Source organism: Syngnathus scovelli, chromosome 4, assembly GCF_024217435.2.
Source record: "Syngnathus scovelli strain Florida chromosome 4, RoL_Ssco_1.2, whole genome shotgun sequence".
NCBI lineage: Eukaryota > Metazoa > Chordata > Actinopteri > Syngnathiformes > Syngnathidae > Syngnathus > Syngnathus scovelli.
This window is the reverse complement of record NC_090850.1, coordinates 10,619,704-10,639,054: the sequence shown is the minus strand read 5'-3', so window position 1 is coordinate 10,639,054 and position 19,351 is coordinate 10,619,704. Positions and strand designations below refer to the sequence as shown.

General features: G+C 41.2%; 1 protein-coding gene and 16 non-coding genes across 21 annotated transcripts; all 17 read left to right on the top strand.

Annotated features, from left to right (window-relative positions):
- Window positions 1–74: 74 nt before the first annotated feature.
- trnac-gca (transfer RNA cysteine (anticodon GCA)) lies at window positions 75–146 on the top strand. The gene has a single exon. It is a non-coding gene; the product is annotated as a tRNA-Cys (tRNA).
- A 306-nt stretch (window positions 147–452) lies between these two features.
- On the top strand, window positions 453–524 carry trnac-gca (transfer RNA cysteine (anticodon GCA)). Its single transcript has one exon. It is a non-coding gene; the product is annotated as a tRNA-Cys (tRNA).
- A 328-nt stretch (window positions 525–852) lies between these two features.
- On the top strand, window positions 853–924 carry trnac-gca (transfer RNA cysteine (anticodon GCA)). The gene has a single exon. It is a non-coding gene; the product is annotated as a tRNA-Cys (tRNA).
- A 308-nt stretch (window positions 925–1,232) lies between these two features.
- On the top strand, window positions 1,233–1,304 carry trnac-gca (transfer RNA cysteine (anticodon GCA)). The gene has a single exon. It is a non-coding gene; the product is annotated as a tRNA-Cys (tRNA).
- A 127-nt stretch (window positions 1,305–1,431) lies between these two features.
- On the top strand, window positions 1,432–1,503 carry trnac-gca (transfer RNA cysteine (anticodon GCA)). The gene has a single exon. It is a non-coding gene; the product is annotated as a tRNA-Cys (tRNA).
- A 388-nt stretch (window positions 1,504–1,891) lies between these two features.
- On the top strand, window positions 1,892–1,963 carry trnac-gca (transfer RNA cysteine (anticodon GCA)). The gene has a single exon. It is a non-coding gene; the product is annotated as a tRNA-Cys (tRNA).
- Window positions 1,964–2,093: 130 nt separating this feature from the next.
- On the top strand, window positions 2,094–2,165 carry trnac-gca (transfer RNA cysteine (anticodon GCA)). Its single transcript has one exon. It is a non-coding gene; the product is annotated as a tRNA-Cys (tRNA).
- Window positions 2,166–2,462: 297 nt separating this feature from the next.
- trnac-gca (transfer RNA cysteine (anticodon GCA)) lies at window positions 2,463–2,534 on the top strand. The gene has a single exon. It is a non-coding gene; the product is annotated as a tRNA-Cys (tRNA).
- Window positions 2,535–2,665: 131 nt separating this feature from the next.
- Window positions 2,666–2,737, top strand: trnac-gca (transfer RNA cysteine (anticodon GCA)). Its single transcript has one exon. It is a non-coding gene; the product is annotated as a tRNA-Cys (tRNA).
- Window positions 2,738–3,035: 298 nt separating this feature from the next.
- On the top strand, window positions 3,036–3,107 carry trnac-gca (transfer RNA cysteine (anticodon GCA)). The gene has a single exon. It is a non-coding gene; the product is annotated as a tRNA-Cys (tRNA).
- A 126-nt stretch (window positions 3,108–3,233) lies between these two features.
- trnac-gca (transfer RNA cysteine (anticodon GCA)) lies at window positions 3,234–3,305 on the top strand. Its single transcript has one exon. It is a non-coding gene; the product is annotated as a tRNA-Cys (tRNA).
- Window positions 3,306–3,599: 294 nt separating this feature from the next.
- On the top strand, window positions 3,600–3,671 carry trnac-gca (transfer RNA cysteine (anticodon GCA)). Its single transcript has one exon. It is a non-coding gene; the product is annotated as a tRNA-Cys (tRNA).
- Window positions 3,672–4,001: 330 nt separating this feature from the next.
- Window positions 4,002–4,073, top strand: trnac-gca (transfer RNA cysteine (anticodon GCA)). Its single transcript has one exon. It is a non-coding gene; the product is annotated as a tRNA-Cys (tRNA).
- Window positions 4,074–4,371: 298 nt separating this feature from the next.
- trnac-gca (transfer RNA cysteine (anticodon GCA)) lies at window positions 4,372–4,443 on the top strand. Its single transcript has one exon. It is a non-coding gene; the product is annotated as a tRNA-Cys (tRNA).
- Window positions 4,444–4,737: 294 nt separating this feature from the next.
- trnac-gca (transfer RNA cysteine (anticodon GCA)) lies at window positions 4,738–4,809 on the top strand. The gene has a single exon. It is a non-coding gene; the product is annotated as a tRNA-Cys (tRNA).
- Window positions 4,810–5,380: 571 nt separating this feature from the next.
- Window positions 5,381–5,452, top strand: trnac-gca (transfer RNA cysteine (anticodon GCA)). Its single transcript has one exon. It is a non-coding gene; the product is annotated as a tRNA-Cys (tRNA).
- A 321-nt stretch (window positions 5,453–5,773) lies between these two features.
- Window positions 5,774–19,192, top strand: taldo1 (transaldolase 1). 5 transcript variants are annotated; one of them, XM_049718392.1, is made up of 15 exons: window positions 11,038–11,183; window positions 13,469–13,632; window positions 13,737–13,927; window positions 14,100–14,204; window positions 14,342–14,480; window positions 14,924–15,074; window positions 15,244–15,376; window positions 16,227–16,379; window positions 16,579–16,616; window positions 16,697–16,726; window positions 16,835–17,001; window positions 17,119–17,573; window positions 17,653–17,749; window positions 18,061–18,280; window positions 18,868–19,192. In XM_049718392.1, exons 2-15 carry the CDS (start codon window positions 13,501–13,503, stop codon window positions 18,948–18,950), a joined length of 2,094 nt encoding a protein of 697 aa, XP_049574349.1. In that variant the 5' UTR covers window positions 11,038–11,183; window positions 13,469–13,500; the 3' UTR covers window positions 18,951–19,192. The 5 variants fall into 5 exon arrangements, with proteins under 5 accessions (XP_049574355.1, XP_049574354.1, XP_049574349.1 ...); XM_049718391.2 differs by lacking the exon at window positions 11,038–11,183 and adding an exon at window positions 11,281–12,766; XM_049718394.1 differs by lacking the exon at window positions 11,038–11,183 and having other exon boundaries at window positions 13,475–13,636.
- The last annotated feature ends 159 nt before the right edge of the window (window positions 19,193–19,351 follow it).

Sequence of the window (19,351 nt, the reverse complement as noted above, 5' to 3'; positions counted from 1 at the left end):
CCTGAGGTACAAAGTTTGCGGTTCATTTTTTAGTAAATCAAGCCAGGCTATATAGGTCCGTGTCGAAGAACACAGGGGGTATAGTTCAGTGGTAGAGCATTTGACTGCAGATCAAGAGGTCCCCAGTTCAACTCTGGGTACCCCCTTGCAGACTCTTTGTTCATCGAGGTCTTTGCTCCTCATTGGGTGACTTTTACAGCAGAGCCTGAGGTACCAAATCTCTGATTGTAAGTCACTTGTTTATTTTTTAGTAAATCAAGCTAGGGTATATAGCTCAATGATAGAACACTTGACTGCCCAGTTCATTTCTATGTGCCCACTTATTGGCTCAATCTAGACATAAGTCTGTTACCTCAAGAGGGGCTTCTTTTACAGCACAGGTACCCATTAGAAGTGGCTGAGTTTAAGTCTTTTTTTTTTTTTTGCCTGTTAGGAAGTTGAAACTGAAGGCAGGCCGTATAGCTCAGTGGTAGAGCATTTGACTGCAGATCAAGAGGTCCCCAGTTCAAATCTGGGTGCCCCCTACCAGACTCTTTTGTAGACTCAGTTCCTTTGCCCCCCACAGGGCAATTTTACAGCAGAGCCACAATTACCGCGTCTCTGGTTCTAAGTCACTTTTTATTTTTCAGGATATCAAAGCTGTGAAGTCAGGGGCTATAGTTCAGTGGTAGAGTATTTGAATGCAGATCAAGAGGTCCCCAGTTCAAATCTGAGTGCCCCCTACCAGTCTCTTTTTCCATCAAGGTCTTTGCCCCTCATTGGGTGTCTTTTACAGCAGAGCCCGAGATACAGGCAGGCGTTCATTTTTTTGTAAATCAAGCCAGGCTATATAGCTCCATGACAAAGACCACAGGGGGTATAGCTCAGTGGTAGAGCATTTGACTGCAGATCAAGAGGTCCCCAGTTCAACTCTGGGTACCCCCTTGCAGACTCTTTGTAAATCGAGGTATTTGCTCCTCAATGGGTGACTTTTACAGCAGAGCCTGAGGTACCAAATCTGTGATTCTAAGTCACTTGTTGATTTTTTTAGTAAATCAAGCTAGGGTATATAGCTCAGTGATAGAACACTTGACTGCCCAGTTCATTTCTATGTGCCCACTTGTTGGCTCAATCTAGACACAAGTCTGTTGCCTCAAGAGGGGCTTCTTTTACAGCACAGGTACCCATTAGAAGTGGCTGAGTTTAAGTCTTTTTTTATTTTTTTGCCTGTTAGGAAGATGAAACCGAAGTCAGGGGGTATAGCTCAGTGGTAGAGCATTTGACTGCAGATCAAGAGGTCCCCAGTTCAAATCTGGGTGCCCCCTACCAGACTCTTTTGTAGACCCAGTTCCTTTGCCCCCCACAGGGCAATTTTACAGCAGAGCCACAAGTACCGCGTCTCTGGTTCTAAGTCACTTTTTATTTTTCAGGAGATCAAAGCTTCTGAAGTCAGGGGGTATAGCTCAGTGGTAGAGCATTTGACTGCAGATCAAGAGGTCCCCAGTTCAAATCTGGGTGCCCCCTCACTGGCCCATTCCGTATATGTCATCTGCTCAAGGAGCCTCATTTACAGCAGAGCAACAGGTACAAGTCATTTGCCCACTTGAAGGTCTTCTATTACAGCAGAGCCAGCAATAACCATTGAAATGTCTCTGGTTCTAAGTCACTATTTGTCAAGAAATAACCCTTAAATGACACAGGGGTATAGCTCAGTGGTATTGACTGCGGATCAAGAAGTCATCCAGTTCAAATCAAGGTACCCCCCTCACTGTGTTTTTCCAGGCATGCCTTTCATGTAGGTTATCTACCCAGTGCGGGGCCTCTTTTACAGTAGAGCAACAGGTACCCATTACAACTGGCTCTGTTTCCTATTCATCAATTTATTTGTCAAGTAATCAAAGGCTGAAATGCAGGGGGTATAGCTCAGTGGTAGAGCATTTGACTGCAGATCAAGAGGTCCCCAGTTCAAATCTGGGTGCCCCCTACCAGACTCGTTTTTCCATCGAGGTCTTTGCCCCTCATTGGGTGTCTTTTTACAGCAGAGCCTCAGGTAGTTTGGGCTTCATTTTTTAGTAAATCAACCCAGGCTATATAGCTCCATGACGAAGAACACAGGGGGTGTAGCTCAGTGGTAGAGCATTTGACTGCAGATCAAGAGGTCCCCAGTTCAACTCTGGGTACCCCCTTGCAGACTCTTTGTTCATCGGCGTCTTTGCTCCTCATTGGGTGTCTTTTACAGCAGAGCCTGAGGTACCAAGTCTGTGGTTCTAAGTCACTTGTTTATTTTTTGGTAAATCGAGCCAGGGTATATAGCTCAGTGATAGAGCACTCGACTGCCCAGTTCAATTCTAAGTGCCCACTTATTGGCTCATTCTAGACACAAGTCTTCTTCTACAGCAGAGCCGGAGTCACCCATTAGCTGGCTTATTTTAAGCCTTTTTTTTTTTTTTTTTTGTCTGACAGAAAAGTTCTTTTAAAGTCAGGGGGGTATAGCTCAGTGGTAGAGCATTTGACTGCAGATCAAGAGGTCCCCAGTTCAAATCTGGGTGCCCCCTACCGGACTCTTTTTCCTCCGAGGTATTTGCCCATCTTTGGGTGTCTTTTACAGCAGAGCCTGAGGTACATGCATCGGGTTCATTTTTTTGTAAATCAAGCCAGGCTATATAGCTCCGTGGCAAAGAACACAGGGGGTATAACTCAGTGGTAGAGCATTTGACTGCAGATCAAGAGGTCCCCAGTTCAAATCTGGGTACCCCCTTGCAGACTCCTTGTTCATCGAAGTCTTTGCTCCTCATTGGGTGACTTTTACAGCAGAGCCGGAGGTACCAAGTCTGTGGTTCTAAGTCACTTGTTTATTTTTTGGTAAATCAAGCCAGGGTATATAGCTCAGTGATAGAGCACTCGACTGCCCAGTTCAATTCTAAGTGACCACTTATTGGCTCATTCTAGACACAAGTCTTCCTCTACAGCAGAGCCCGAGTCACCCATTAGCCGTGGCTGATTTTAAGTCTTTTTTTTTTTTTTTTTTGTCTGACAGAAAATTTCTCTCAAAGTCAGGGGGTATAGCTCAGTGGTAGAGCATTTGACTGCAGATCAAGAGGTCCCCAGTTCAAATCTGGGTGCCCCCTACCAGACTCTTTTTCCATCGAGGTATTTGCCCGTCTTTGGGTGTCTTTTACAGCAGAGCCTGAGCTACCGGCGTTCATTTTTTTGTAAATCAAGCCAGGCTATACAGCTTCGAGATGAAGAGCACAGGGGGTATAGCTCAGTGGTAGAGCATTTGACTGCAGATCAAGAGGTCCCCAGTTCAACTCTGGGTACCCCCTTGCAGACTCTTTGTTCATCGACGTCTTTGCTCCTCATTGGGTGACTTTTACAGCAGAGCCTGAGGTACCAAGTCTGTGGTTCTAAGTCACTTGTTTATTTTTTGGTAAATCAAGCCAGGGTATATAGCTCAGTGATAGAGCACTCGACTGCCCAGTTCAATTCTAAGTGCCCACTTATGGGCTCATTCTAGACACAAGTCTTCTTCTACAGCAGAGCCCGAGTCACCCATTAGCTGTGGCTGATTTTAAGCCTTTTTTTTTTTTTTGTCTGACAGAAAATTTCTTTCAAAGTCAGGGGGTATAGCTCAGTGGTAGAGCATTTGACTGCAGATCAAGAGGTCCCCAGTTCAAATCTGGGTGCCCCCTACCGGACTCTTTTTCCATCAAGGTATTTGCCCGTCTTTGGGTGTCTTTTACAGCAGAGCCTGAGGTACAGGCATGTTCATTTTTTTGTAAATCAAGCCAGGGTATATAGCTCCGTAACAAAGAACACAGGGGGTATATCTCAGTGGCAATGCATTTGACTGCAGATCAAGAGATCCCCAGTTCAAATCTGGGTGCCCCCTACCAGACTCTTTTTCCATCTAGGTCTTTGCCCCTCTTTGGGTGTCTTTTACAGCAGAGCCTGAGGTACAGGCAGGTATTCATTTTTTTGTAAATCAAGTCAGGCTATATAGCTCCATGACAAAGAACACAGGGGGTATAGCTCAGTGGTAGAGCATTTGACTGCAGATCAAGAGGTCCCCAGTTCAACTCTGGGTACCCCCTTGCAGACTCCTTGTTCATCGATGTCTTTGCTCCTCATTGGGTGACTTTTACAGCAGAGCCTGAGGTACCAAGTCTGTGGTTCTAAGTCACTTGTTTATTTTTTGGTAAATCAAGCCAGGGTATATAGCTCAGTGATAGAGCACTCGACTGCCCAGTTCAATTCTAAGCGACCCCTTATTGGCTCATTCTAGACACAAGTCTTCTTCGACAGCAGAGCCCGAGTCACCCATTAGCCGTGGCTGATTTTAAGTGTTTTTTTTTTTTTTTTTTGTCTGACAGAAAATTTCGTTCAAAGTCAGGGGGTATAGCTCAGTGGTAGAGCATTTGACTGCAGATCAAGAGGTCCCCAGTTCAACTCTGGGTACCCCCTTGCAGACTCTTTGTTCATCGACGTCTTTGCTCCTCATTGGGTGACTTTTGCAGCAGAGCCTGAGGTACCAAGTCTGTGGTTCTAAGTCACTTGTTTATTTTTTGTTAAATCAAGCCAGGGTATATAGCTCAGTGATAGAGCACTCGAAGGCCCAGTTCAATTCTAAGTGCCCACTTATTGGCTCATTCTAGACACAAGTCTTCTTCTACAGCAGAGCCCGAGTCACCCATTAGCCGTGGCTGATTTTAAGCCTTTTTTTTTTGTGTGTGTGACAGAAAATTTCTTTCAATGTCAGGGGGTATAGCTCAGTGGTAGAGCATTTGACTGCAGATCAAGAGGTCCCCAGTTCAAATCTGGGTGCCCTCTTCCAGACTATTTTGTAGACCCAGGTCCTTTACCCCCCAGAGGGCTGTTTTACAGCAGAGCCAGAAGTACCGGGTCTCTGGTTCAAAGTGACTTTTTTTTTTAGGAAATCAAAGCTATTAAGCCAAGGGGTGTAGCTCAGTGGTAGAGCATTTGACTGCAGATCAGGAGGTCCCCAGTTTAACGCTGGGTGCCCCCTCACTGGCCCATTCCGTATATGTCGTCTGCTCGAGGAGCCTCTTTTACAGCAGAGCCACAGGTACAAGTCATTTGCCCACTTGAAGGGCTTCTATTACAGCAGAGCCAGCAATAACCATTGAAATGTCTCTGGTTCTAAGTCACTATTTGTCAAGAAATAACCCTTAAATGACACAGGGGTATAGCTCAGTGGTATTGACTGCGGATCAAGAGGTCCCCCAGTTTAAATCAAGGTACCCCCTCACTGTGTTTTTCCAGGCATGTCTTTCATGTAGGTTATCTACCCAGTTTACAGTAGAGCAACAGGTACCCATTTCAGCTGGCTCTGGTTCCTAGTCATCAATCTATTTGTCAAGTAATCGAAGGCCCAACCGCAGGGGGTATAGCTCAGTGGTAGAGCATTTGACTGCAGATCAAGAGGTCCCCAGTTCAAATCTGGGTGCCCCCTTGCAGTCTCTTTGTTGACTCATGTCTTTTGCATCCCCGGGGGGCTTCTTTTACAGTAGACCCAGAGATATCCAGTCTCTGGTTCTAAGTCACTTTTTTATTTTTCAGCAAATCAAGCTAAGTGATGTAGCTGGCTCATTCCCGTCATGTCTTTTCTGGGTTAAAACGAACCCAATTTGGGTTAAAAATTGGACTGACCCAGGAATTGTATATATTGTATAACAAGCCTCTTTGTTTTAGGGGGGCTGCTGATATCTCTGTGTGCGTTTGTTAATGACTGCGCTGCGTGCGCGCACCCGATGGCTGCTTCCTGCTTCCTGGACTTGCTGCGCGCTCCCGTAACGCTTGCGTTCCGTTTGAGCTCACGTGTTTTCTGTGTATAAAAAGCTCACAGTCGCTGCTCAGCATGCTCAGTGTGTCTCCGGACAAGCGGCGAAAGATGGAGTCGGCACTCAACCAGTTGAAGAAGTACACCGTAGTAGTGGCCGACACGGGAGACTTTAACGGTAAAATGCGCGCTTCCACTAGCGGCTAATGCTAGCCGGTTAGCGTGCTGGATTAAGTAGGCAGGAGTGCTGCATGGATAATGTGAATGACCGCCGCGTAAATAATCAACCCAAGCGGGACTGCTAGGCATGCTCGTATCGCGCGAACAAGGCCCGTGCAGTTCCACCAGCCAACTCTAATATTTGTTGGAAGTTTGTATTGTTTGTATCTACTTGTTGTTCAAGTTTGATTAATCCGATTAATCTGCTAAATTTGTCAGGTTACCGAATTGAAAGTGGACTAGTTCTGTGCGTCGCTATGGAGGCACTTTAAAAAAAGAAAATGTTTTCGCGTGGCTTGGTTAAAAGAAACATGTATTTCAACAACTCTGACGTTATACTGCAACTTAACAGTATATGTGGATAAAAAAATGTCAAATTATTTGTGAAATAACATTTATATAGTTTATACTTCCTGATTTACCTTGACCTATGCATGAAACTTCCTGATGAGGAAATAAGTGGCGTAATTGTGATGCAAACGCAGAATGGCTTGCACAGTCAGGATGACATAACAGTTTGCAAACTAAAACTGCATTTGGGAAACAAAACCAGTGTTTTTGTGTCATAAGAGAACCGTAGCTGAATTAAGTTTATTACGTTATTCCAAAAAATGTCAGCGCCAGACTACAGTGCACAAGAGTTGTTTCAAACTACTTTTCTTTCAAATACACCGATCATTCATCCTTCACTGACCTCAAACCCATTGTTTACATTAGAAATAGCTCATGCAAACCGTTGCACTAAAATGTCACAAGTATTTATACTGAAACAATGATGATTTGCCCATAAATGTTTTCATTCAGATTGGAAGCCAGGCATGTTTATTGTTGTATGAATGGCAACAAGTAGGTTGGTTGTTTCCCCTGGCATAAATCGATAAACAAAGACATGCAATTTGAAGGAAATAAATTAGTTTTCATGTGATCTTCCAGAGCAGTGTCTGTGGTGCGCGTGAGCTCTCAGGGCTCTCTAATGTGTCTAGTGGTTGGGACTCACAATGTCAAGTTTGTACGTCTTAGGTGGACACACTAGTTAGGAATCAACCAGCTTCTTCCTCATTTTTATTTTAATAATGACTTGATCACCAAGTGACATGTAAAATATTTTATAACAATTATGCAAAACTTAAATTACCAACACTTTTCCCCTTGCAAACTTTTTTTTAACTAATCTGAAATTTCATTGAACAATGAGACAATAAAACGATACACAATTATGAATAGCAGTGGTATCTTCAAGACTGATCTCATGCCAGTTTTCTTTGCAAAATTCTTTCATTAATTACTTGTTACCTGTTGCACTGAAGTTCTCTTTTGTAGGACAATTGTATATGGCTACTTATGTGGAAACATCAGGTACTTTCTTAACTTGTGTTTATGGTGTAAGGCAGGCTTGTAGGATATGTTGCAAACTATGCAACATCTTTTTTTTTTTTTTTTTTTTTTTTTTTGTTTTAAATTTGAAGTAATTTCACTTAAAAAAAAAAAAACTGACTTGTGTATTGTACAATTATCCAAAACTGTTATTAGTTCTCATATCTGTTCGGTGGTGTCCACTAAAATGATTATTTTATGACATTGTACAGAAAGTTAGTGTTTGAAATTTCATTAATGTTTCCGTCTTGTATATATTTGTGTGTGTTTAGCATGTTCTTTGGCTTGGCCTATTTAGTTTATAGTATATCAAATGACGGAACAACATTTTTACGCATAGATCCGCCATAAGGGCTTGCATTTATCCACTTGAGCTTGTTACCCGGAAGCTAACAAAGTAGGAATTTGCAAGTGTGTATGCTTTCACAAGGTGGTTGGTACACAGGATCCCGCAATCAGATAGATGTGATATCTGTGCCGCTGTCTTGTGATGTCACAGTTGAAAAATGTTGTGGATACTTCCTTATTATTGGAAGAATAAACGTGTTAGAACACTCGCCAGAACAGAACAGGGATGTGTTTGTTCTCTGGAGAGTTGGCATCTCTGACTAGGCTGCCAAAATGTAAAGCTGACAAACAACAAGCTGAATGAAAAGGCTCATCACTTGTATGAAATTTGAGGAAGGCACACAGCATTCAAAACTGCTGTTTTGTACATTTCATTGTTGGAAAACTATCACTGGCTGTTTGATTCCAGTTAATGTAGCTCTTCAAATGATCTTTTATTTGCACTAGGACCTGTGTATCAAGAAAACTAAACTCCAATCGTTTATTTCCTGATACAGAGTTTTTCTTTGTAAATGTTACTGTTTTTGTTCTATTTCAATGCTAAAATGGCAGAGTGAGAAACTGAATTTACCCTTGAGTATGAAAACACGATAATAAACTACATTTGTTCAATTGATTCACATAAACATAAATTAAACATTTGGATACTGAACCATGCATAAAAAATTCCGATCAGTATTGTACGCTTGTACTCTTATCAAAACGGTTTGTCAGCCTGCTTCAACTGACCGAGCAGGTTTTAAAGAGTGCTGTGACAAATTTATACTTAAGATGGTGCTGTTTTCTTTGTCAACTCGTTTGAACTGGACAAAAAAAAAAAAAAAAAATCCACATTCTAATGTTGTTCCAATTCATTATCTTGCAGCCATTGATGAGTACAAGCCTCAGGATGCAACCACCAACCCTTCTCTGATCCTTGCCGCTGCCAAAATGCCAGCCTATCAGAGCCTGTTGGATCAGGCCATCAAATACGGGATCGCCAAGGGCGGGTGGGTTAGAGCTTGAGCTCAAATTGTGCAATCTGCACATCTTATAGCGCATGTTTAGGATTGTAGTTGTAAACCGGTTTAAAAAAAAAAAAAAAACTTCCTGCCTATTTCCTTGCTGGCCAGAACTGAGAACGAGCAGATTGCCAACACCATGGACAAGCTGTTTGTGAGTTTTGGTCTTGAGATCCTCAAGAAGGTCCCAGGCAGGGTCTCAACTGAGGTGGACGCCAGGTACATGCACATACAATCAAAAGTGGTGTCTTTTGAAACATTGGGAGAAAAAAAATGCACAGATTTTTCTATGAAATGAGAACCTAGAAGCTAATACTTGAAAATCACATTCGCTTGCCGTCTGTAGCTTGCTTTTCTTTCGTCACTTCCTCTTAATGAATTATAGCGAACATGCAGTACATTAGACACAACTATTTGAATGTAATTGTGTTGAACATTTAAGGTCATGATGTCTGAGTGAGAGGTCAAGCTTCCCTTTTGTACACGACATAGCAACTTTTGCAAACTGTGGTTTTGCTTTGACTTTTAAGTCATTATCAATCGATATACAATTACCCCCATATACCAAGAGTAATAATTATAACTGTAAATACAATTGTATTTCATAGACTGTCTTTTGACAAAGACGAAATGGTGAGCAAGGCTTTGAGGCTTATCGCACTCTACGAGGAAGCTGGGATCAGCAAGGAGCGGGTGCTCATCAAGCTGTCATCCACATGGGAGGGAATCCAAGCTGGCAAGTGAGTGTGAGATGTTTGCATCAGCTTAATTTCTGTCACACTCCCTACAGGAGGAGCCAAAATTGAATAAGACTGTATTTTGGTCCAGTGGAAGAGTGCCAATGTTGGACTAATGTTGATAGTCAGTCACAAGTGTTTTGTAAATATGCTCTGTTTCAGGGAGCTTGAAGCCAAGCATGGCGTCCACTGCAACATGACGCTGCTTTTCTCTTTTGCACAAGCAGTGGCATGTGCAGAAGCAAAGGTAACGCTCATCTCGCCTTTTGTTGGGCGCATCTTCGACTGGTACAAGGAAAACACGGACCGCAAAACCTACGAGCCCCATGAAGATCCAGGTACTGATGTTTTTCCTGTCGACACAAAAAATGTATAACTAAAATTAATATTTCAAAACCATACTTGTGATGTTCCGAACCCATGTTGGTCACTGCGGACAGGCTCTCAAACTTAATTTATATGGCGCCTGCTGGAGATGGAATCTAGCTGTGTCTGGGCTGCATCAGCTATTCCACAAAAATGAGAGATGACATTAGTTGGCATGACTAGTGCAGTACCGCCAACTTCTGAAATGGAATTTGTGCAACAATATTCATTGATTATATGATTTGAATCTAAAAACTACTGTCACGTTGCTAGTTTGGCATGCGGTATCTGCCTCAACAGGGATTTTTTTGTTTATCACACAAAAATAATTTTACCTTTGTCCAAAATGTGACGTAGGATTCTAGTTAAAATAAGACATTTTAAACACAAAAGATGTTTTTCTCTGTAGCTAGGAGAATACGTTTTGATTACAACCGGAACTTGTTTGCTGCCATTAACACAGGAAACAGGGCTTTGGATATAGATTTGTTGAAATTACAGCGGCAGTTAATTGCCAATCTGGTCTGGCTGCTTTTCTGATGATGACATGATCGCCAAACCATGTCATTGTAGTTTTCTTTTCTCTAACTTCCTCATTCTCCTGATATTTTGTTTTCGCCCCCCAGGTGTTCAGAGTGTGACAAAGATATACAACTACTACAAGAAATTTGGTTACAGCACTGTGGTCATGGGTGCTTCGTTCCGAAACACGGGACAAGTGAAAGCCCTGGCTGGATGCGACCTGCTCACTATCTCTCCTGGGCTGCTTGCAGAGCTCAGTCAGGACCACAGCGTTGTCGCAGAGACACTTTCCATGGACACAGGTACTGCTGTGTTTGTTTCGTTGCAGTGCTCGCCTACATCAAACAAAAAAAAATGCATCTTCAAATTCCACCAATGTTCCACTTTGGTGGTGGCAGACTGACGTATGTAGTTCTTTTGGCCGGGTGTAAGTTTAAAAGTTGCTAAAGTTATATTATAGAGCAAGTATCTTTCATTGTGCTTGTGGAAAAGTCCGGACCATTCCCTTTGAAAAAAGAAAACTGATTTACTTAGGATATCATATGCACTGTGCATCAAAAAGTGAAACAAAAGAACAAAGCCCGTCACTTGATTTTTGGGTTTTGAGTTAGTATTAGCAATAGCCTGGCCTGTTGCGCGTTTCACAATCCAAGTATGGAATTTCCACATTGACTTAATTTTGCATCAACAGCAAAGAATTGCAATCTGCCAAAGGTCCACTTGGATGAGAAGGACTTCCGCTGGCAGCACAATGAGGATCGCATGGCAGTTGAAAAACTGTCTGACGGCATCCGCAAGTTCGCTGCGGACGCCATCAAGCTGGAAACAATGATCAAAGTAAGTCTTGACTTAAAATACTTTGCTTATTGCACAGTTTGCTCACAAGTCTTAATTTGTCATTTCAGGAGAAAATGCTCCAAGTTAAGAATGGTCAGTAAAACACAGGCAATATCCTGCTGCATTGATGCAAGTTTTTAAGAGTCATGACTCTCAGCTTTCATATGAGACATTTGAAAGCACTAAAAAACATTCCCAATCCATCTGACCAAAATCAGGAAACTCTCTCATGAAAGAAAGACTATCTCCCATCCAATCTTTGGATGGAGCCAAGTTTTATGTGACCAAACAATTATAAAATGCTTCTGTTATGGAATCATAACAAGATGGGGATAAATCATTCCAGAGTTACATAATGAGACGACTAGTTCTAGATCACAAACACATTTAACCAGAAGAACCAGTGTTTGAATTAACGATCAATGAATGAAGCAATTGTGTACCGCCCATCCCTAAATTTCTGTTTTTCTTGCCAAGAAATATAATAAATATGATTTCTAAGCAGTTTAATTGTTGCCCTCTTGTGTTCCAATTAAATACTGTATGTACGTGTAGATATAATTGTTGGTAGCCATCCTTTAAAAAAAAAAAAAAAAAGGGTCATTCAAACAACTTGCAACTGTCGAATATACCCTATTTTAATTATAATTGCTGGTAGTCATCCTTAAAAGAAGGAATTCAAACAACTTTCAACAGTCAAATGTACCGCAATAAAACTTTTATGAAAATCCTGTTTTGGTTTATTTGTGTGGTCCAAATGAATTACTGTACTATGTGGGGGCGGGGGATAAAATTGGCCTGTAGCAAAATGAACATTTTGTTCCTCAACAAAGCTAATTTCTGTAAGTGTAAGTAAGACTTGTCCACCTCTAAACAGGATTTGTAGCTCATGCCCCATGAGCAATCAGCTTCTTTGGCTTTGAAAGAACCCTGAATAACATTTGGCAGTGCACTTTCCCCAGAGTTACTCAATATTACATTGTACCAATCATTGTCCCAGAACAAAATGCCCTCCACGTTGCACATCTTTTTTGACTAGGCACAATGCTGGGATAATGGCCTCGTTACAGATTATGTGCGTCTTTTGGGGCTGCTTTGCAAAAATTGTCACATTGAGCCTTTATATCTACGCAGAGTACAATGAAATCTCAAGAGTCTATTCTGAAGTGAAATGTGTTAGCCAGTGTCTGAAATTCTGATCTCAGCCGCAACAAATCATGACTCATAAAATTGTTTTGGATCACATAATTAAAGCGATATGTTTTTTTATCGTTAATATTTAGTCAAGGGTTCCATTTTGAGTTCCTTCACTGAGCATAGTTTTTCTTCAAGGCGTTATCAACTTTGTTCATGTGGGGTAACAACTTAACGTCAGACAAACAACTGTGAGGAAACAAAGAAAAACAATTATGTAAGGCCTCCTCCTGTCATGCAGTGTTTGTCAATGGTCCAGCCAGTTTAACTTCATTCTCTATCGCCTCAAATTTTCCTTAACTCCACCTTTCGTTAAGATGTGTGAGTTTTTACTTCTTCACTTAACCCAGGTGAGACTTTATTAGGTCCAATGATGGAGCTGATGACAGGTAATCATTCATTTAATTTGTTACATATGCTGGAATATGCTGACGAGCATAATAAAGATAACGTGTAGAAAACAATGTATTTTTATTGGTATTTCTTTTGGCATTTTAGGCATCAGGAGTCACTCAGGCTAGACTGTTCACACTACACACGGTCTAATCTCACTGGCTTTCTGATAAATATCAGTCTGATTTTGTAGTTCCAATGCTGTCAGCGAGGACTTGCAACCTGTCGAGGAGCCCCGAACTCTGTTTGCTATATTTTGATGTTACTTGCTTTCATTCAACAAAAGTTACTCTTTGTGAGAAAAAAGAAAAAAAAAAAATATATATATATATATATATATATATATATATATAAATGTATGTATATTTTTAATGAGTTGATTTCAATTTTTTTTTTTTTTAACCTTTACAACTCTCGTTACGGTGGACATTGATGGCGTAGCAATTTGCATTCCCATGAAAAGAAAGAAATACCTGCCTGCACCTGTCCCCTACATTCTTGTCATTCATCAACACTCATTTTCTTCACGAGAAGAATTGTCACATTCTGTAGCATTTGTAACACCGCTTAGCAGTTATCAAATGACAGCTTCTTTTTTTAATGTGAATTTTAGATTGTCAGCATGTTTTCTGCAAAGTACCACTTATATCTTGCTGTGATGGATTCTTAACTGATAAAACATCTGCTGTCTGTTAAAGCTGTAACAATGCTGTATGAATGAAGAGCTGAGATGCTTGACAGACTGACATTGGCAATCGTGGTGCAGAGGCTGGCTCTCCTCTGGCTAGCGCCGGCCTGTGAAGCCTCCTCCCTTGGCCTCACTGTCCACGTTGTGCCCTTGCAAAGTGATGGAGGGCAATCTGTGGGTAACATTTGCTCAATTCGCCTTTTGTATTGGTTTTAGTACTGGCATCAAGCTACATTTGTAAAAAGCTGACATTGTTTCTCCTCTTGGATTTTTTGCAGGCGAGAGCTCATTTTACCGTGATTGCATCCAATCCATGCCCCCCGTTAACTGGACTGTGTACTGAAGGGGACAACTGCACCCTTCACAAAGCTTCCTCCCCCTTTAGTGGCGCCAAACCCAACTCGGGATGGTGCGTTCGCCAATGGGAGCAAGTGGTCCCCAGTAACTACAACAGCACAATCAGTTTGAGGTATGAGACCTCGTTCACTGTTTTTTTTTTTCAATTTATTGATACACAACTGTCTTTTTTTGTAGTGTAAAAATAACAGACTGAACAACACTGCCAGCTTCGATGTTCCTATTTTTTAATTATTGTTATTTACATATTCAGCTCTTAGAATCTGGCCTTTTCTTTTTTTTAGTTCCACCACCACCTTTTATGTATCAGTGAAGGCAGGACCACATATACGCGCAAACTCTGGGAAACTCAATCAACCTGCTTTTGTTGCATTGCCTCCTCCAATAAGGTAATGTACACAATCATACAAATATTCATCAGGAAAAACGGAAAAGTACCAGTTTAATTAATCAAATCATCTCAAAGGAATCTTTTCTACTTTACGTAAGATTTCTGAAGATTATGCCTTTTAATTTCTGGGAGCAGGACCCGTGAGAACTGCCCTCACCACATCCAACTGTCAGTGAAAGATCCGGATGGTGACAGGGTACGATGCCGGTTTGCTGTGGAAGAACAAGGAGAGTGTCTCAACTGTTCTCCACACTCTTTTATCGAGCTAAACGAGGTCAGTACGACTTGAAAATTAAACTCGGTGCATGATTTTCTACATGAAAAAAGGAATGTACGTACACTTTACCACTCGCTTTGTTAAATTAATGACCTTATTTTAGAGGATATTTGTTGATCAAAATAGCCACAGATTATTTTTCCCCAAAATTTACAAACAAAACTTTGTATAGGATTAATGAATGGATCAAGAGGGCAGTACAGTTTGGTGTGCGTGCAGTTAGTATTCACAATTTGAATCACTATGGCATTTTTTAATTACTGAGAAAATAACATACAAACAAGGACAAACAAGCCATGCCAGTTCATCATCATAATTATTTATTTTATATTATTCGCTGTCTGTCATTTTTAATGGTCATTCAAAAGGCAAAAATGAAATTAATCATTTCAATCTTGGTCAACTGTCTTTATCGCACATTTCACATTGAATTTGTCTAGGATGCATGTGCTTTGACGTTTACTGAAAAAGCACCAGTTGGGCAGTATTCCATCTACATGATGGCAGAAGACTTCATTCCGACCCCCAAAGTGAGCCAAACCAGTGAGAGCCATCCACTAAGCTCCGTTCCGGTGCACCTGTCCCTCACCGGTGTGTTTGAACATGCAGCTGGTTGTCACTATTGGATTAGACTTTAATAGTGTCCTATTTTTGTCCATTTTATTATATCGGAACATGTAGTAAGACTAAAACTATGTTGTTGTCTTTAGACTTGTTCCATATTATGTACTGTGACTGATGTACTTTTATTTATCTACAGTGGAACCGTCTTCCTCCAGCTGTACAGGCAACCCTGTGGCAACAGGAAAGACCCCAAGAAAGCATGCAACATTTAATGTCCTGCCATTCGAGGATGTGAAGTTTGCGGCCGAATTCATGTCCCAAAAAGAAAGGTGTGTCTGTCACAATCCTTATTTCTGTTGCGGATTGTATTCTTGCATCAAACACTTAATGGAGAAATATTTTTGAACGCTTCTTCATTCATCAATTACTTACACTTTTAATTTAATATCTTAAATTATTATTAAAAATCAGCTGCCCTCCTGGTAGCTGATGACACCGGGAAGAAACCTTACTTTACTTTTTTCTCAGTTCAAATTTACTAATATATTTATTTATTAATATATATTGTGTCATGTCACGCAGTGATTAATGCGCATTGGGAAACTTATCGATTTTCACTTCATTGGCCCGAACATTATTTCTGAAGACTGAATTGGTCTGCATCGTTGAGCCCATCACTCAGTTTTTAGATTGGCAGGCAGTATAATTAAATGCCCTTCAGTTAGATCACAGAAGATCCAATTGACCTGTAAATCCACCTTTTGTTCCAATTTAACAGTCCCAGATTTAACAGTGAGGAGTACATTTGTGATGTCTTTTTGTGAGATGATACTTGTCTCATGAAACGCTGATGGAATGCATTGAACTCCAAATGTAGTGACACTCTCATGGTTTGTGAACCAATTATAGCCCAAAAGTCAGCCATCTTGGGTTGTTTGTATATGAGCTCTTCCAAAAGTTATTGGCAGAATTCCTCATTCAAAAGAATACCCAAAGGTTACACTTCTCAAATATTAAAGGCCTCACCCTCATTAGAGTGGAATGAGACAAAAGTAACTGGCATGATGACAATGCACTTAATCTGTTTAGTGTCATTGATGATAAATCTTCTTAATTTCCACATTGTTGGTGTTTTGTGAGCAGCAATTACATTTTAACGGTCCTCATTGTGCTTTGCAGTGTCTCAGAAATAGCAGTCGTCGGCCAACCAGGACTCATTGTGTATGGCTTCACTTCAATTGGTGCCATGTCACAAATTTCCATGTCCTGGGTCCGTGGGGAAAACACTCTCTCTCATCTTCTTCCTATCTGCTTTGTTGCCAATTCCATGAGGTATGTAAACTGAACTGATGCCACATTTTGTAAATCAGATACTCTAAAATAAATCAACACAGAAGTACAAATATAGTTGGGTGAAACAAATATTAATAATGTTCACAGTCTCACAAAAGAAAGAAAGATAACACATCTAAGCAGTTGGTTCGTTAATTGGATGGTTGTTAAAAGGTCTCATCTTCACTTTTCTTTCTAGTTTACAGTCAGAGCCTCACTGTGTGTGGTTGTATCAAAGTAAGGCTATGATTGTTATCATTATTACTGTTTTCAGTGTAGCAATGTATATTTCAAGCTGTTGCTCTTGTTGACTGCAGGAGAAATGAGGACACTTCCTGATGGGACAGGTTAGGATCCCTCCCTCCCCTCCACCTATGAATTTTTCTGGTTGAATTGTTTCAACACTGTCACTTGTTTATGGGTTAACCTTAAAACGTGATCTTGTCTGCCTCCAGAGCTGATTTGTAATAAGACCGAGATGACACTGGTGCTTCCTGTTGCCTCACTGAGTAACATCAACCTGACCGAGCTTCAGCTCAACAGCCCCGCTTGTCCCGTCATCTTCAACGACACTCATCTCACTGCTCGCATTGCTTTGGATGGCTGTGGCACCAAAACTGTGGTAAAAGGCTGACGTGATCCTTTTGGGGAGGGTTTTGTTTTTTACTTACTTAATCTATCCCACTTTATTCTCTGGAGTTCCAATCCAGAAACGTACACATCCTCTCCTGTTTTCCAGCATGCTGGTACAGAGCTGGTCTACACCAACACCTTGAAAAGTGTCCGTCCTTACTCCATCATCAGCCGTCGGCCCTCCCTCATTGTCCCATTGGCCTGCCGCATCCCTGCAGTCCAAGCCAGAGGCCCAAATTTCAACATTGCTGTGCCCACAACAGTCTTTGATGACGCTGATGTTCGGCTAGAATTTCACTTGCCAGGAGAAGGTCCCTTGGCTATATACACAAACCATCCACAATTCAAACCCCTCGGTCTTTTGCCAGGGAGAATGCGGCGGGATTCAGCACCAGTGCGTCATAGCCGTGCTTTCCAAGCGCAACTTGGGTCCAGGGTTAAAGAGCTGGACCTCCATTTGCTGTCCAACACGACTGTGGAGCGAGCTGAGCTTAATATCAAACGCTGTGTGCAGTCTGGGACTGATGACTTTGCTGAAAATAGCATTATTTTAGAGAATGGGTCAGTGACATGAGACTTTAATGAACAATACCTGAATCGCATACAGAATCTTTTTTAAGTCCATCACATCTCTTTATAGGTGCAAAGCTTCCAGCACAACAAAAGAGATTCGAGCAACAAGCCATGCAAGAATCTTTCGCCTTGATTTGTCCAACCTGGTTACAGTACAAAATATGGTCAGTCGTTTTGTTTTACAGTTGCACTTTTTCTGTCCATTCTTTAAGCATTCCAGTGATGCCTTGACATACGAGTGACCCAATTTCCCTCAATACCAGACTTTTTTGTTTCTAGTATCAAGCTGTTTATTAGCGCTGTCATCTTACTCCCAAACTAAACATACATTTTAGTTTAAATTCTGCTCTATCATTATTTGGAAACATACTTGATTAATGTTTGCTTAGAAATGTGTGCTTCACAAGAAAGTAATAAGGTAATTTTGTGGGGGGGGGGGAAATAAAAACCTTTCCTTTTTTCTCTTGTCACACAGCTGTACGTGAAGTGTGAGTTGGATTTGTGCATTAGCTCCCTTCCCTCTCAAAAGTGCGCAAGACAGTGCAACCAAAGCTTTTTAAATAGATCGTCTGTGGAAAGCAAGACCTTCACCGTCAGGTCAGGACCTGTGAGCCTTGTAGTAACCACACCGGCTCCATCTTCAAGTGTTGCCACGTTTACAAGTGCTGCAGTTGAAGTCACCAGCACCGCAAGTGGTAAGATGCACTTGAATACGCACCTCATTTAACCTTTTTTCAGCATAAGACGAGGGAATTGGGGACCTATTAGTCTTGTGAGACAAAAAGTTTGTAATCTTTTGTAGAGCATGAAAATCTACGCAGCATGGTGAAATTGTGTCTCGCACATCTGTGAATGACATTAATGTCTATTTGTGCCCTACAATTGGTAGGCCAGTTCAAGGTGTACATTCCCATCCATCCATCCATCCATCCATCCATCCATCCATCCATCCATCCATCCATCCATCCATCCATCCATCCATCCAGCAAAAGGCAGACTACACCCTGAACTGGTCGCCAGCCAGTCGCAGGGCACATATAGAGACAAACAACCAGGCACACCCACATGCACACTGCCAGAGTGAGAATCAACCCCATGCTGACCGCACACAAGTCAGGCGTGTGTACCCCTACACCATCAGCGACTTTGTGTACATTCCCTCTAATCCCGATTCAACTGCAATAGGCTTCATTTTACCTGTCATCTGGAATGAAAGTATGAATTAAAATGTTCTTGAATGTAACCAGTGTCCAACATCAGTATTTCCTCTCTTGTGTTGCAGCTCCAGGGCAAGTCTCTTTCATGGCAGTGGGATTGATCCTGAATATTTTCTGCATATATCTTCAATACTCCTTGATTCACTAAATTTTGATGGGAAATTTAGCATAGTCTCTGTCTGTACAAGAATAATAGATGATGAAGCTGATTATGACAAAAGCCACTAAGTCAGTAAAGTCTTTTGCCTAGTCAGATGCTACTTTGGACCTTTTGTTGGGAATTTTTATTTTTCATTGATTTACCCTTTGTTTTAGACTTGAACTATTATTAACTGACAGGTGTAATAAAATAATTAAGCAATGGCAATAAAGATTCTCATTCTAAGTCTTTTTTGGTATATATTGATCTGTTTATAGTCGATTAACCAGCTTATTTACAAAATAAAACGATTTAAAATACTTGTTTTTAATATTTTACTATTATTATGGTAATTAAATATCTAAACTCTTCTTAGTAGACCCAAATATGATTATAGAAACAGCTTTATA

Excerpts from the sequence above, each read along its gene's own strand:
- taldo1 (XM_049718392.1), top strand. The coding sequence starts at position 13,501 with ATGCTTGACAGACTGACATTGGCAATCGTGGTGCAGAGGCTGGCTCTC. Across the intron at positions 14,481-14,923 it reads CTTTTATCGAGCTAAACGAG|GATGCATGTGCTTTGACGTT; the intron begins GTCAGTACGACT and ends GAATTTGTCTAG. Across the intron at positions 17,002-17,118 it reads GCTGTGGCACCAAAACTGTG|CATGCTGGTACAGAGCTGGT; the intron begins GTAAAAGGCTGA and ends CCTGTTTTCCAG.